Source organism: Artemia sp. Qi Xiang Cuo, chromosome 1 (assembly GCF_049724085.1).
Source record: "Artemia sp. Qi Xiang Cuo chromosome 1, ASM4972408v1, whole genome shotgun sequence".
NCBI lineage: Eukaryota > Metazoa > Arthropoda > Branchiopoda > Anostraca > Artemiidae > Artemia > Artemia sp. Qi Xiang Cuo.
The window spans coordinates 83,861,504-83,874,006 of record NC_142794.1 but is presented as its reverse complement, the minus strand read 5'-3'; the positions used below and the strand labels follow the sequence as shown (position 1 = coordinate 83,874,006).

The following is a 12,503-nucleotide window of genomic DNA, read 5'->3' as shown; positions in this document are numbered from 1 at the left end:
CAGGGCATAAATTACAGTCCTTGCCCTGAGGGATATGAGGGGGCTGTCATCCTCAAAGAACTAATTTCCAGAACTTTCAACTACGTTAAACAAAATGGTTATCTAAAAATTTTGATTGGATGTGTTTGGGTAAATGGTGGGCATGAGATTTAAAAAAGGCACTAGTCCTTTGAATTTGCAATCGAATGAGCCTTTTTGAAATTTCTACAACAACGCTTTCAATAAAATCCTTATATGCCCCCAGGGCATAACTTACAACCCTTGCCGTGAGGGCTGGATGGAGGGCGGGATGGTCAACCTTAAAGATCTAATTTCCAGAACTTTCAAGTACATTGAAGAAAATTGCTATCTCAAAATTTTGATTGGATGTGTTTGGGGAAATGGTGGGTGTGAGAGGGGTGTTAGTTATACTCCAATCACTTTCGACTATTAAAAAAGGCACAAGCCCTTCTAATTTCCAATCGAATGAGCACTTTTTGAAGTTTCTACAACATCACTATCTTTAAAAACCTTATATGCCCCCAGGACATAACTTACGACCCTTGCCCTGAGAGCTCTGAGGGGTTATCAGCCTCAAAGACCTTATTTCTGAAACTTTTAGCTACGTCAAACAAAATGGCTATTTAAAAATTTCGATTGGATGTGTTTGGGGAAATGGTTGGTGTAAGAGTGGGGCTAGTTGCCCTCCAATCACTTTCGACTATTTAAAAGGGCACTAGCCCATTGAATTTCCAATCGAATGAGCCTTTTCAAGTTTCTACGACAAAGCTTTCAATAAAAACCTTATATGCTCCCAGGGCATAACTTACAACCCTAACCTTGGGGGCTGTGGGGGGAGTGTCATCCTCTTATAAATAATTTCTGGACCTTTCAACTACTTTGAACAAAATGGCTTTCTCAAAATTTTGATTGGATGTGTTTGGATAAATGGTGGAAGGGGTGTTAGTTATCTTTCAATCACTTTCGGCTGTTAAAAAGGGCATTAGCCATTTCAATTTCCAATCAAATGAGCCATTTTGAAGTTTCTGCGACAACGCTTTCTATAAAAAACCTTATATGCCCCAAGTGCATAACTTACAACCCTTGCCCTGAGGGTTGTGGGGGGTGTCAGCCTCAAATACCAAATTTCCGGAACTTTCAACTACGTTCAACACAACGGCTATCTCAAATTTTTGATTGGATGTTTTTCGGGAAAAGGTGGGCGAGAGAGGGGGGTTAGTTGCCCTCCAATTACTTCCGACTATTAAAAAGGGCACTAGCCCTTTTAATTTCCAATCAAATGAGCATTTTTTGAAGTTTCTACGACAATACTTTCTATAAGTATCTTGTGTGCGCCCAGGGCATAACTCACAACCTTTGCCATGAGGACTGTGGGGGAGTGTTCTCCTCAAAATCATAATTTTTATGTGGAAAGCCACTACGCTGAACAAAATGGCTATCTAAAAATTTTAATTGGATGTGTTTGGGGAAATGCTGGACGTGGAAGGGTTTTTGGTTGCCTTCCGATCACTTTTGACTATTAAAAAGGGCACAAGCCAAACCAAGTTCCAATCGAATGAGTCCTTTTCGAAGTTTCTATGACAACTGCTTCGATACGAAGTGACCTGGTATGGAAACCAAAAAAAATAATAAATAAATAATGCATTGCACCAACATCGTTCTTTACTTTGGCAGCGCTATTGCTCTGCCTATGATATGGAAATTTAAACGCTCAGAAGTGTGAAAATATGAACTTTATTCAAATTCTTGGAATATGATGGCTTCGGGTGGTCAAACTGCAAAAATTAGGCCTGAGTATTATAGAACTATGTACAAATTTTGAAAACAATTTAATGATTCTTGAAATTTGCAGGGTTTCAGCAGTCAAATTTTCCAGATTAAATCTAAAAGCTATAAAACTCGGGAAAAAGTTGACATTCTTGACAGTGTTTAGGCATTGTTTGGGCCATATACAAAAAGTCTTAGATTTGTGACAACCTGAATATTAAATTCAGGAGCTTTGAATTGTCAACTAGTAAGTTGGTTTGAAAATTTTGGAATTTGGAAAAAAGTGAAGATTCAGTGAAGTGTGAAGACATTTTACTGTTGAAATACAAAAAAAAATAAAGCGTTAGAATTGTGAAAATGTTAAATTTAGTAAACCTCTCAAGATGTAAAGGCTTTGAGTTTTCAAAGTGTAAAAATTATGTCTATCACTTGTTCTATCTTTTAAAAGACCTGAGATTTTAGAATTTTTAAGGGTCTTAGCATAAAGCTTTGAATTGAGTGACATTTGTGTATTGTATCTGTTAAGGATCTAAAGTCGATTGACTGATCTCGCTCGAAGATATCTTTCCCCTGAGAAGCAATTGTTTAAATCGTGTCCAGACAATTTATCATAAAATAATTTGGTTAGGTTTTTTTTTCTGTTATTACCAAGACGGTCAAAGGGCAACGTGTCATTGGGTTTTTCTGCCATCCAACTAACTCTCATTATTCTCCTTTTCATCGGATAAACTCTCGTTGTCTTTTCTACTCATCGAATAAACTATCATTACTTTTTCTTGTTCAAGGATAAACTGTTATTGTGTTTTCTTGTCATCGGATAGAATGTCATCGTTTGTGTTTGGCATTAAACAAATGATCATTGATTTTTATTATCATCGAAAAAGCAACATCGTTTTTAATCGTCATATGACAAAGAACCATTTGTTTTATCTGTCATCGGACAAAAATTTCATTGTTATTCTGCCATTTAACAGATGGTTATTAGTGAGGTTTAAGCAGGTGTTTACCCTCCCCCCTTTCGGCTGAAAGGCTAGCTCATAAGGTATTTCTTATAAACATTGCCCTAAGACTCTATCACCAATGGCTAATTCCAAAACTGAGACTTAAGCTATTCTCGAGAACTTTATCTATTGGTCTTTAGACTTACTCGACTTGCTGACAAGGCATTTCCGTTTGGAGATTCAAAGGCCAAAATCCAAGGGCTCAAATATTGAAAAATACAAAAATAACACCGTTTTAAGCACAGCTCCGTCGAGCTAAAACGCAAATTTTGTTTAATCTTCCATTCGTTCCATTCGTTCATATCTACCTAGGTTTTAATGCAATATTTTTACTCTAGCGTCCAATGAAAAGAAGCAAAATCGAAAGCTGTGGCTCATACTATTCTTGAGGACTTTTTTTGCTAAACTTTAGACTGATTTGACTCGCTTATAAGGCAGTTGGGATGGGTAATTAAAGCCCTAGGTCCAATGGCTCAGAAACAGAAGAAGGATTTGACGATATACCAGGGCCAGCCTGTACCCTTACACAATGGCGATCAAGTTAGTAATCTTGTTCATATGACCTGACATTTAAATTTTATCAAAACCGACGAGCAACTAGAGCATTTCCCTAGTAGAAAAAACTGAATATTAATAGTATCGGACATAAGCATTCTGTTTTTCAGAATTTGAGTCGTATCCAAGGAATAGCTTATAATGATAAAGCAAAAGGACAACAATGGCTGTGTTATTCGCATCAACATATACAATACTGATACCCCTCTTTTAGCAGTCCGTGTTCACCACAACTCTAGTGTCCACCTCTTTCTGGTACAAATCAAACGTTTTTCAAACCCAGTATCAATACTTCCACTTCTGCTGAACATTACTGTTTTCTTCCAGTCTTGAAAGCCTTCAGAAAGGTGGTTTCTTCAGAAGGTGGTTCCTATGTTTCTAAGACTTGAAAGCCTTAGAAACTTAAAGCTGCTTGCAGCACAAGAATTAAGTCTTCAAATTCGTCAAATGAAAGTTTAATCATTTTTCTTTTTCCTTGGAATTTGATAGCATCGAGTTCCAATCATCTAGTTTTGAGTGCCTACCTGGAAATGCTGTAAGGAGATATTTGTGCTCGAGGCAGCCACCCTGTCCGTCAAGCACTTCATATAGCCTTCTGTGTAGCAATATCCAAATATTCCATCATATTTACCTACAAGGACTTGCAGTTTTTTAAAGTTACCGTTAAAAGACACAAGAGTAAAGACGTGTGTTTTGCGTGACTCTCATTGGTTTCTGAGCCCTCAATGGCTTTTGAGGTAAAGCATTAAGTCTACTACCCTTAATTGAGTCAATTCCCTAATAATCTCCATGGTAACATGTCAATCATTCAAATTACCTTTTGTTTCCAGATACTCCAGAAGAGCTGATTTGGTTCTTGACCAAACTACAATCTTCCGAAAAATGGCACTTTTCTCAAATATAGAAGATGCATATAGGAGAAGCTCATGGAACAAAATTTTACAAATGGCAAAGCCCTGCTTCGCTAAAACTGTCAACACTCACCAAAACCTTTTTGACAGCTTGAAGTACAGCACTGATGAAACTGTTCACAGCACTAAAAGTCTTTTTTTTTTTTGTTTCACCGGCTTATTACTCATAACCTTCACTTCGCTAAAGACTGCTTTATCTCTGTAACTCAAGTCCTCTGTTTACAATACCTTGCGAATTGAAAAGACTATCAGCGTTCTCCTTACCTTGTGTGTCAAGAGTAATAATAATGAGCAAATCTGCATTATTATATCGAAAAGGGGTTGAGCCTGGATTCCAGAACAGACTTCACATTAACAAATACTTTGTACTGTTTCAGGAAGGGTGATCTTCGTGATGAGCGGTGTCAAACCCACTTTGAGGCACAATACATAGCATACGCTGAATTTAGATGAGACTGAGGCACAAAAAGGAAGAGTTAAAGTCCACTTTACAAGTCCCAACTCATTCATGGTAATCCCTATCCTTCCACCCTTTGTCTTTGCATCCACAGCAACAGTAGATTCTATCGCATGATCAGCGGATATACAATTGAATTTGGCATCTCGCTTCTTCACTTTAAAAAGTCCATTGCAGAATCTCGGATGTACACTGAGGGTATCTCGTATTTATAGATTTCAAGACTTGTGGGTTTTTGAGCATATACAGGAATTCTCAAACATTTCCAATCAGGGGGATGACGTGGCAAGTTTTTACTTAAGACACTGAATGTTCTCATCAATGGGAGTATCCTTTTTTGGCATTTTCAAGTTCTGTAGTAAGCCTTCAATTTCATCGAAAATAGTCATACACGACAAATCAGTTGATTCGATGCAAAAATCTTCAAAAGCTTCCCAGTATAGAAAAGATATAGCGTCAAGAACTATGGCATGAGCAGCAAGGGCTTTACAACACGGTTTTCCACTCATCACTTTCTTTGTGGCTTCTTCTTGTGGAATTCCAGCCTCGTAAATCAGCTCTTCTAAACCAGAGCACATCATTATATAGTCAATCGCACCCATAAAAATCAAAAACATTGAGACCACCCATTTTGAGGGAAACGTTAGAATATGCTGCCGTTTTTTTTGCTCTCACAGCATGTACAATTTCATATACAGCCTGGTCGCATGTGCCAACGGTGGAAACTCAGTCCTAGATATCTAAGAGTTTTCTTAAGTCTTAATATTTTCTTCCAATACTGCTGGGTTCTTCAACAATTGCCTACTTAGAATCCTTGCGATACATTGCGCCGACAGAGTAACGAATGCCGAGATAAAGGCAGATACCGAACCACCAATGGTGACTGTCAAGATCAGAATGACAAGACGGAAATACTGGGAGCATATGACCCGCATGGGTGAAGGGTGCCTCCCACACGGTGTATTGTGTTGGACCCTAACCGGCATTCGAAGGAGCGGAAGACAACACAACACACTTGGTTGATCCCGGGAGAAAGAGGCGACGAGTCTTCGAACTACGCTGAATGAACTTTGGTCTTTGGCACAAGATCGGCCAAGTTGGAAGTCAACCGGTGCTGCCCTATGCACCCTCAGGCACAGGAGGATCTAACTTTAAGTAAATAAATTGTCATATGCAAGCTGAGAAAGATTTTTCAAACCAAAATATGGTTGTTTTTTTGCTGAGTCATTTTACACATTAGCGGCATTAGCAACGCTCTACAAATAATCCAGATCGCAAAAAAGTCTGAAAGGGGATCCTTATGATTAAATGACGAACAAATGAGATTTCCGAAGTTTGCTGTCACTTGCAAGTTTCGCTTTAGCTAAATCTTACTAAACTTTTCTGGTTGAATAAGATTTGAAGGTGACAGGGAAGGTTTTCTATTTCTTTTTTGGAAATTCCATTTCTGAAAGTTCTATTTTTTTTCATAAGTATCACACGTAAAACTTGCCGTCAGTAATTATATCTCTTGCATCAGGCTCCATTTAAGTAGCAGTAGTATATTTGTGCATAGATTATAATGTTTTGACAGACTTTTTCTATTCAGCTAAGTTACAGAGATCCACCAAGAAAGCGTATTCGTGCTCGATAATTGACTACGGTTACCCAAGCAAAAAATTGTGTCACTCCGCGTCTTCACTAATAGTTAAAAAATGAAACGGGTCATATAGTTTCTAGATCACTCATTTCTTAGGACGATTAATTTCCTACCTAGTCAATTAAGAATAAATACACCTTATGCAAGCAAGTTGTCAAGGTGGATCAAAAATTCTCCCCAAACGCTATAATTAATTTACTTTAATTTGACTAATAATTGAGCAGCTTGCAATTTTTTCTATTAGTTTTGAGGAAATTTGTGTCAATTGAAATCAAATTTCGGGTAATTTGAAGAAATGGGGATGTAGCACGCATTTGTCGACTATATAACATTGATTTTCATATTCAGCATGATTGATTACATCAGATTACATTCTCAAACTTCTGCTGCTTGCTGATCAGCCAAAACATTAAATATCTACATTTCTCTCATGTGGCTCCCTGGCTATAGGCAGCACAATAATTTTGCCAAAATAAAGAGCCTTTTGGCTTTAATGTTTTATTTAGTTGTATACTTTCCCCCCATGACCATTTCACATGGAAGGAGTTGTCGTAGAAACTTCAAAGAGGGTGCATTCCATTAAAAGCTGAAGTTTCTATTGGCCTTTTCAAGGGTAAAAAGTTATAATGGGGCCGACATCCCTCCCCCGCGCCCTTCTGACCTTGAGACTTCCCCTTAACCCCCATAAAAATCCAAGCAATTTTTTATACAAGCATTTAGTTAAACATAGTTTATAGGTGTAATAACTATACCTCTGGATAACAAGACTCTCACCCCCCTCCCAGAGCCGTACGTAATTACAGCTGTGGTGGTAAATTATGCAAGCTGTCATTGTTTACCTATAGGCTTTATAGAAAGTTTTAAAACACTATGTGAATGTCCGTTGTCAAAAGGGTGGACATGCAAATCTCAGAGACTGCCGAGGATTGTATTTTAAAACTTTCAAGGGATCGTAAATTAATCAAAAAACACCGTTTGCATTCAGGATGTGAAAAGAGCGTAACTGCAATATCTCAGGAATGGCTAAAGTACAAGATTTCTTTGGATATAATGGGGGATGTTGAACTAATCAAAAATAATATTTAAATCCAGGTTGACAAAACGGTGTATCTGCAATATCTCAAGAAAGGCTAAAGGTATAAAATTGAAACTCTTTGGATATGCTTGGGGGATGTTGAACTAATCAAAAGACACTATGTGTATCTAAGCTGTCAAAAGAGCGTACTTGTGACACTTGAGGAACGGCTAAGGCTATTAAGTTGTAACTCTCAGGGTATGTTGAAAGGAGTTGTAAAACTAACCAAAAGACACTATGTTCATCCAAGATGTCAAAAAAATCGTATCTGCAGAATTCCTGGAACGGCTAAGGGTATTAAGTTGACACTTCTAGGGCTTTTAGAGGGGGATATTGAGCTAAATCAACAGACATTATGTGTGCCCTTATTTTCAAAATGGTGCATTTGCAATGTCTCAGGAACAGCTAAGGGTATTAAGTTGAAACTTTCGGGGAATTGTAAAGTGTATTTTGAAGCAAATCAAAGTTAAAATTTAAAGTAAATGTAAAGGGGAAGTTGAACTACACAAAATAAGATTATGTGCATCCAGGTCTTCAAAAAGGGTATCAACAATATCTCAGAAACGGCTAGGTATGGTAAGTTGAAACGTTCATACCCTTATGAACTAAAACAAGACATACGATGTGCATCCAGATTGTCATAAGGGGGTATCTGCAACATCTCAAAAACAGCTCAGATTATTCAGGTGGAAATTTCGGGAAATGTTGAGGGACATGTTGAACTAAATCCAAAAACACTATTGGCACCCAGATTGTCGAAACGGCGTATCTACAATATCTACGTAACACCTAAGGGTCCTAAGAAGTCTGAATGCATCCAGGTTGTTTGAATTGGATATCTGCAATATCTTAGGCGAGGCTAATGGTAGCAAGATGAAACTTCCAGAGAATTTTGAATTAATTAAAAAACACTTTACGCATCCAGATTGTTAAAGACTGTATCTGCAATACCTCGGGAGCGTCTAAGGGTATTAAGTTTAAAAATTGCAAGACATGTTGAGAGGGGAAGTAAAACTAAATCAAAACATCATGTTTTTCCAGTTCAGGTTCTCAAAAAAGAGCATTTGAAATATCTCTGGAACTGATAAGCACACACAGTGAGTCAGAAACATGAGGGTCACAGTATTAATTATTTTCATCCCCATGCATCATGGACGTAGTCCAATCATTTGCAGTATTTTAATATTTTTGTAAATAATTGTTGCACTCTCATGTATCATACTACGGGTGGCACCCATTCTAGCTACGCCACTGCTTGTCTTTCTCTTTGGCATACTTCTTTATATAATATAGGATTTTTTGCAAAAAGCCTGCGGGCCATAGCAACACAGAATACAGTCTACAAACAATGGTCAGGAATAAAATACAACTTGGATAGTATAACTTTTATGTAATGTATAAATCTTTATTAAATTTTATCATTTAAGTAAAACATTCATTTGACTAAAATGAAGGTCTGTGGTCTGTAAATAAAATTACAGATTTTTTTAAACTGAAACTAAGAAGTAACATTAAAATTTAATACGAAAAAAATCATTCTGTATATGAGAGGTGTCCTCATTATTCCTTTGCTCTTTACGCTTAAGTTTAAAATACTTACAAATACTTATCATTCCAATTCTCATTCTCATTCCAATTACGTACATGAGCGGGGCCTAAATCATTCCTTTGCTCTTTACGCTTAAGTTTAAAATACTTACAAATACTTCTTATTCCAATTCAACAGTTGTTCTCAATTACTTAGGACGAAAAGTCAAAATTTAGCGTAAAGAGTGAGGGGCTTAGAAGGGGGCAGTCCTCTTCATATACTAAATTATTTCTGTTCGTTTTAAGTTTTAAAGTTGCTCCTGACCTTCAGTTAAAAAACTTGTTTTTTGTTTTGTTTTTTTTCTAATTTAAATTTTGTTCGCTTTTGAATCATACACAGGCCTTACCAGGATTGCCTAACCATGATATGATGACTCTCCAATTTGCAGCTGTTAAATTGTGCACAAGAACAATTGTAAATACAAAAAAAGCTTCTTACGTGGTTGAAGTCATCGCGACCTCAACAATATAGTTTCTTGATGTTTAAGAATATTGCATACATATACTTAAATGCGTCAAAATATTGCATACAAGAGGGATCGTAATTTGAGGCCACTAAAAGGTATGAAACGCCACAAGGGAAAAAATGCAAAATTCCGCATTTTCGTTGAAAGGAGCTTTAAACATTAATAGTATGGTTTTAAGATATTCTGAATCTAATGGTGTGGCCTTCAATAGGACCATTTGAAATTTATCACTTTTTTGGTGGGGGGAGAGGGGGTTCCCTTCTTTTGGAAGCAGGTACACTTTCTCAGGCGCGTAGTTTATGATGGCTAGTATTAAACTTAATGAATCGTATATATATGGAAACAGAATAAAACTGCAGTTCTTTTGACGTCTTAAAGGTTATCAGAGTTCATTTTATAGAGTTTCGGTCACTATTGGCCCCAGTCGCTTCTTACTTAGGCTTTTTTTTCCCCGAAATGTTTGAAAACAGTGTGTTTAAAAGAAACAGAATATTATTTTTTTTATTATTATTTTATATTACAAAGAAACTGTTTCAAATACAAATTATGTTTTGTAAATGAATTTTTTAATTATATTTGGATTTTTTTGGGCCCCATTTCTGTAGTACTCATGCCCAAATTAAAACTGTTTTGTACACTAGAGCTCCCTTAGTAAGAGAATTGGAGTTTTAAGATTTAGTTCAGAAAATATAAATTTTAAACCTTGTGGAACCCATTTGTAGAGAATAAATGTTTCGTCATTTTATTTCTGTATTTGGGCTTCCTTAGTCTCAAAATTTAAGAATATTTGTTTTTAGCCAATCAGAAAAACGTTTCGGCCTGCTTTAGACCCGTTTTTTGGAGTGCCCATGCCCCTTTTTTGTGTAGCATACATTCCTCTTGTTCAAATAATCATCGCTGCATGTTTCATTTAGATTAGACATGGATAAATTTTCCTGTTTTGAGGACCAAAACATCTCCCCTCCTTCTCCACAAAATCTACGGTCCTTCTTGCCCATAAAACCATCCCTGAATTTGTTGAACCGAACGGAAAACCAGGATGGGACTTGAGCCATTTTTTTACCATCTGTGAACAGTTGAATATTCTTATTATTTACAGCCCTTATCCCTGGATTATATTCTTACAGGAAACAAATTTATCTGAGCTTTCGACTATTTTCAAAAAAGTAGCTTCTCAAAATTTTGATCAAATTTATTGGGGGTCACTGGACAGTGATTTCATTTAATTTTTACTTTAAAGTGGAGATTACAATTTTCTAGAACGTCATAGCGTGGTTCTTTGTTTTACAAATGAATGAGTTCACTGGGTGTTTCTTAGCTACACTAAAACAAATAGAATAATTTTTTTTTTTCTTATATGAAGAAGAATTTTGCATAATTTAAACATATATATGGGTATAAAAGCAGGTTCTATGTTTTCATCTGCTTTGTAATTAAAAAGATAGTGTGGTATAAGAAATCAATTTCTATAACTCTAGTGGTGCCAGACGTTTTATCTTACTATTTTTGTTCAATGGTTGAACTGCTTCAAATGCACTATTTTCTGACGAATGAAGGCAAGAACCAATATATCCTGGGCCGCTATTGTCCTCAAAGTCAGCCGACGAAAAATTCTTTGATTCACATTCTATTAAATCCTTATTTTCAGAAGCCTCCAAAGACGACATTTAAAATCACAAATTTGTTTTTATGTTTTCGTTTAAACGGATTCGCACCTTCTAAATTCAAAAGGCATTTTTATAGAAGGTCAATCCAGATTCTCTTCAAATAGTACCGATTGGCTGATTCTATCTCGTTGTTGAAACTGATTGGCTGAAGAAAGTTTAGATTCACCAATCAGAATGAAGCACCAAAATAGGATCCCAGGTGTGCGCCGAGGCAGGAATTTTGGAAACTTGTAATCTCAAACGAGAAATTATTTTAGAAGATTGAATTTCGGTCAATACTTTGAGACTAGGGAACGTATTTGTTCTGAGAGGAAAATATCAGGACTCGGAGCATGAAATACCAAAAAGAACAAACATTCTCTTTACTAAGGATGCGTTGAGCGATGAAGGGATTTTGAAGCAAAATAGAGTCGGCACTAGACCCCGGCGCCGCGCCAATGAGGGAAGACGGCGGGGTAAAAAAAAGCAACAGATGGCAGATGGTGAGATGTCGGCGGCTCGCCGCCGGCGCGATCAATGTTGACCGCAAATATTAATGTTTTCATCAGTCTTTATCAAATCACAGCTCAAACTTACAAATTTACTTTCTCTACTCACTGACAGTACACTTTCATAGGATACTCCACTTAGTAGCTACTGGTAGCAACCAAACTGTCATATTCTCGTAAAAGTCTCTCACCTCCCTTCACATCCCTCACCTCCCTTCACATTCCCTTTTGTATTTTTTTTTGAAAGCAGCCATATATTGTTCTACAAGATCCATCTCTGCTTTAAATTAAAAAAATAATAAACTTTTTGGCATCCATGCTTTCAATAAGAAAATTCAAGATATTATCATTTGAATTTAATACTTCCCTAGCCCCCCCCCCCTCTAGATACTACCTTGATAGGATACAGTCTCTGCCTTTAATTAAAAAAAAATAACGTTTTGGCATCCCTACTTTAAAAAATAAATAAATTTGAGATAAACTCATTTAAATATAATACCTCCCTAACCCCCCCCCCCTCTGGATACCACCTTGATAAAATATCGTCTCTACTTTAAATTAAAAAAAAAAAAAAATTTGGCATCCCTGCTCTCAATAAAAAAAAATTCAAGGTACTATCACTTAAATATAATAACTCCCTATGCCCCCCCCCCCCTCTGGATACCATCTTGATAGAATATCGTCTCTGCTTTAAATTAAAAAAAAACTTAACTTATTGGCATCCCTGCTTTCAAAAAATCGAGGTATTATCATTTAAATATGATAGCTTTCTATCCCCCCCCTCTCTGGATACCCCCATGATAGGATACCGTCTCTGCTCTAAATTAAAACTGATTTACTTAATAATTAACTAAGTTGCTATATGGTTCAAACAAACACGCGAAATAAC

The 12,503-nt window shown here is 36.6% G+C and overlaps 1 protein-coding gene across 1 annotated transcript in view; it reads right to left on the bottom strand.

The window, feature by feature from the left end:
• Nucleotides 1–11,144, bottom strand: part of LOC148956820 (uncharacterized) — a 76,549-nt gene extending 65,405 nt beyond the window's left edge. The window contains exon 1 of the mRNA XM_089096519.1: nucleotides 10,961–11,144. Coding sequence (XP_088952645.1) covers nucleotides 10,961–11,126 — 166 coding nt within the window. The 5' untranslated portion in view covers nucleotides 11,127–11,144. The remainder of the gene's footprint in view (nucleotides 1–10,960) is intronic.
• Nucleotides 11,145–12,503: the final 1,359 nt, after the last annotated feature.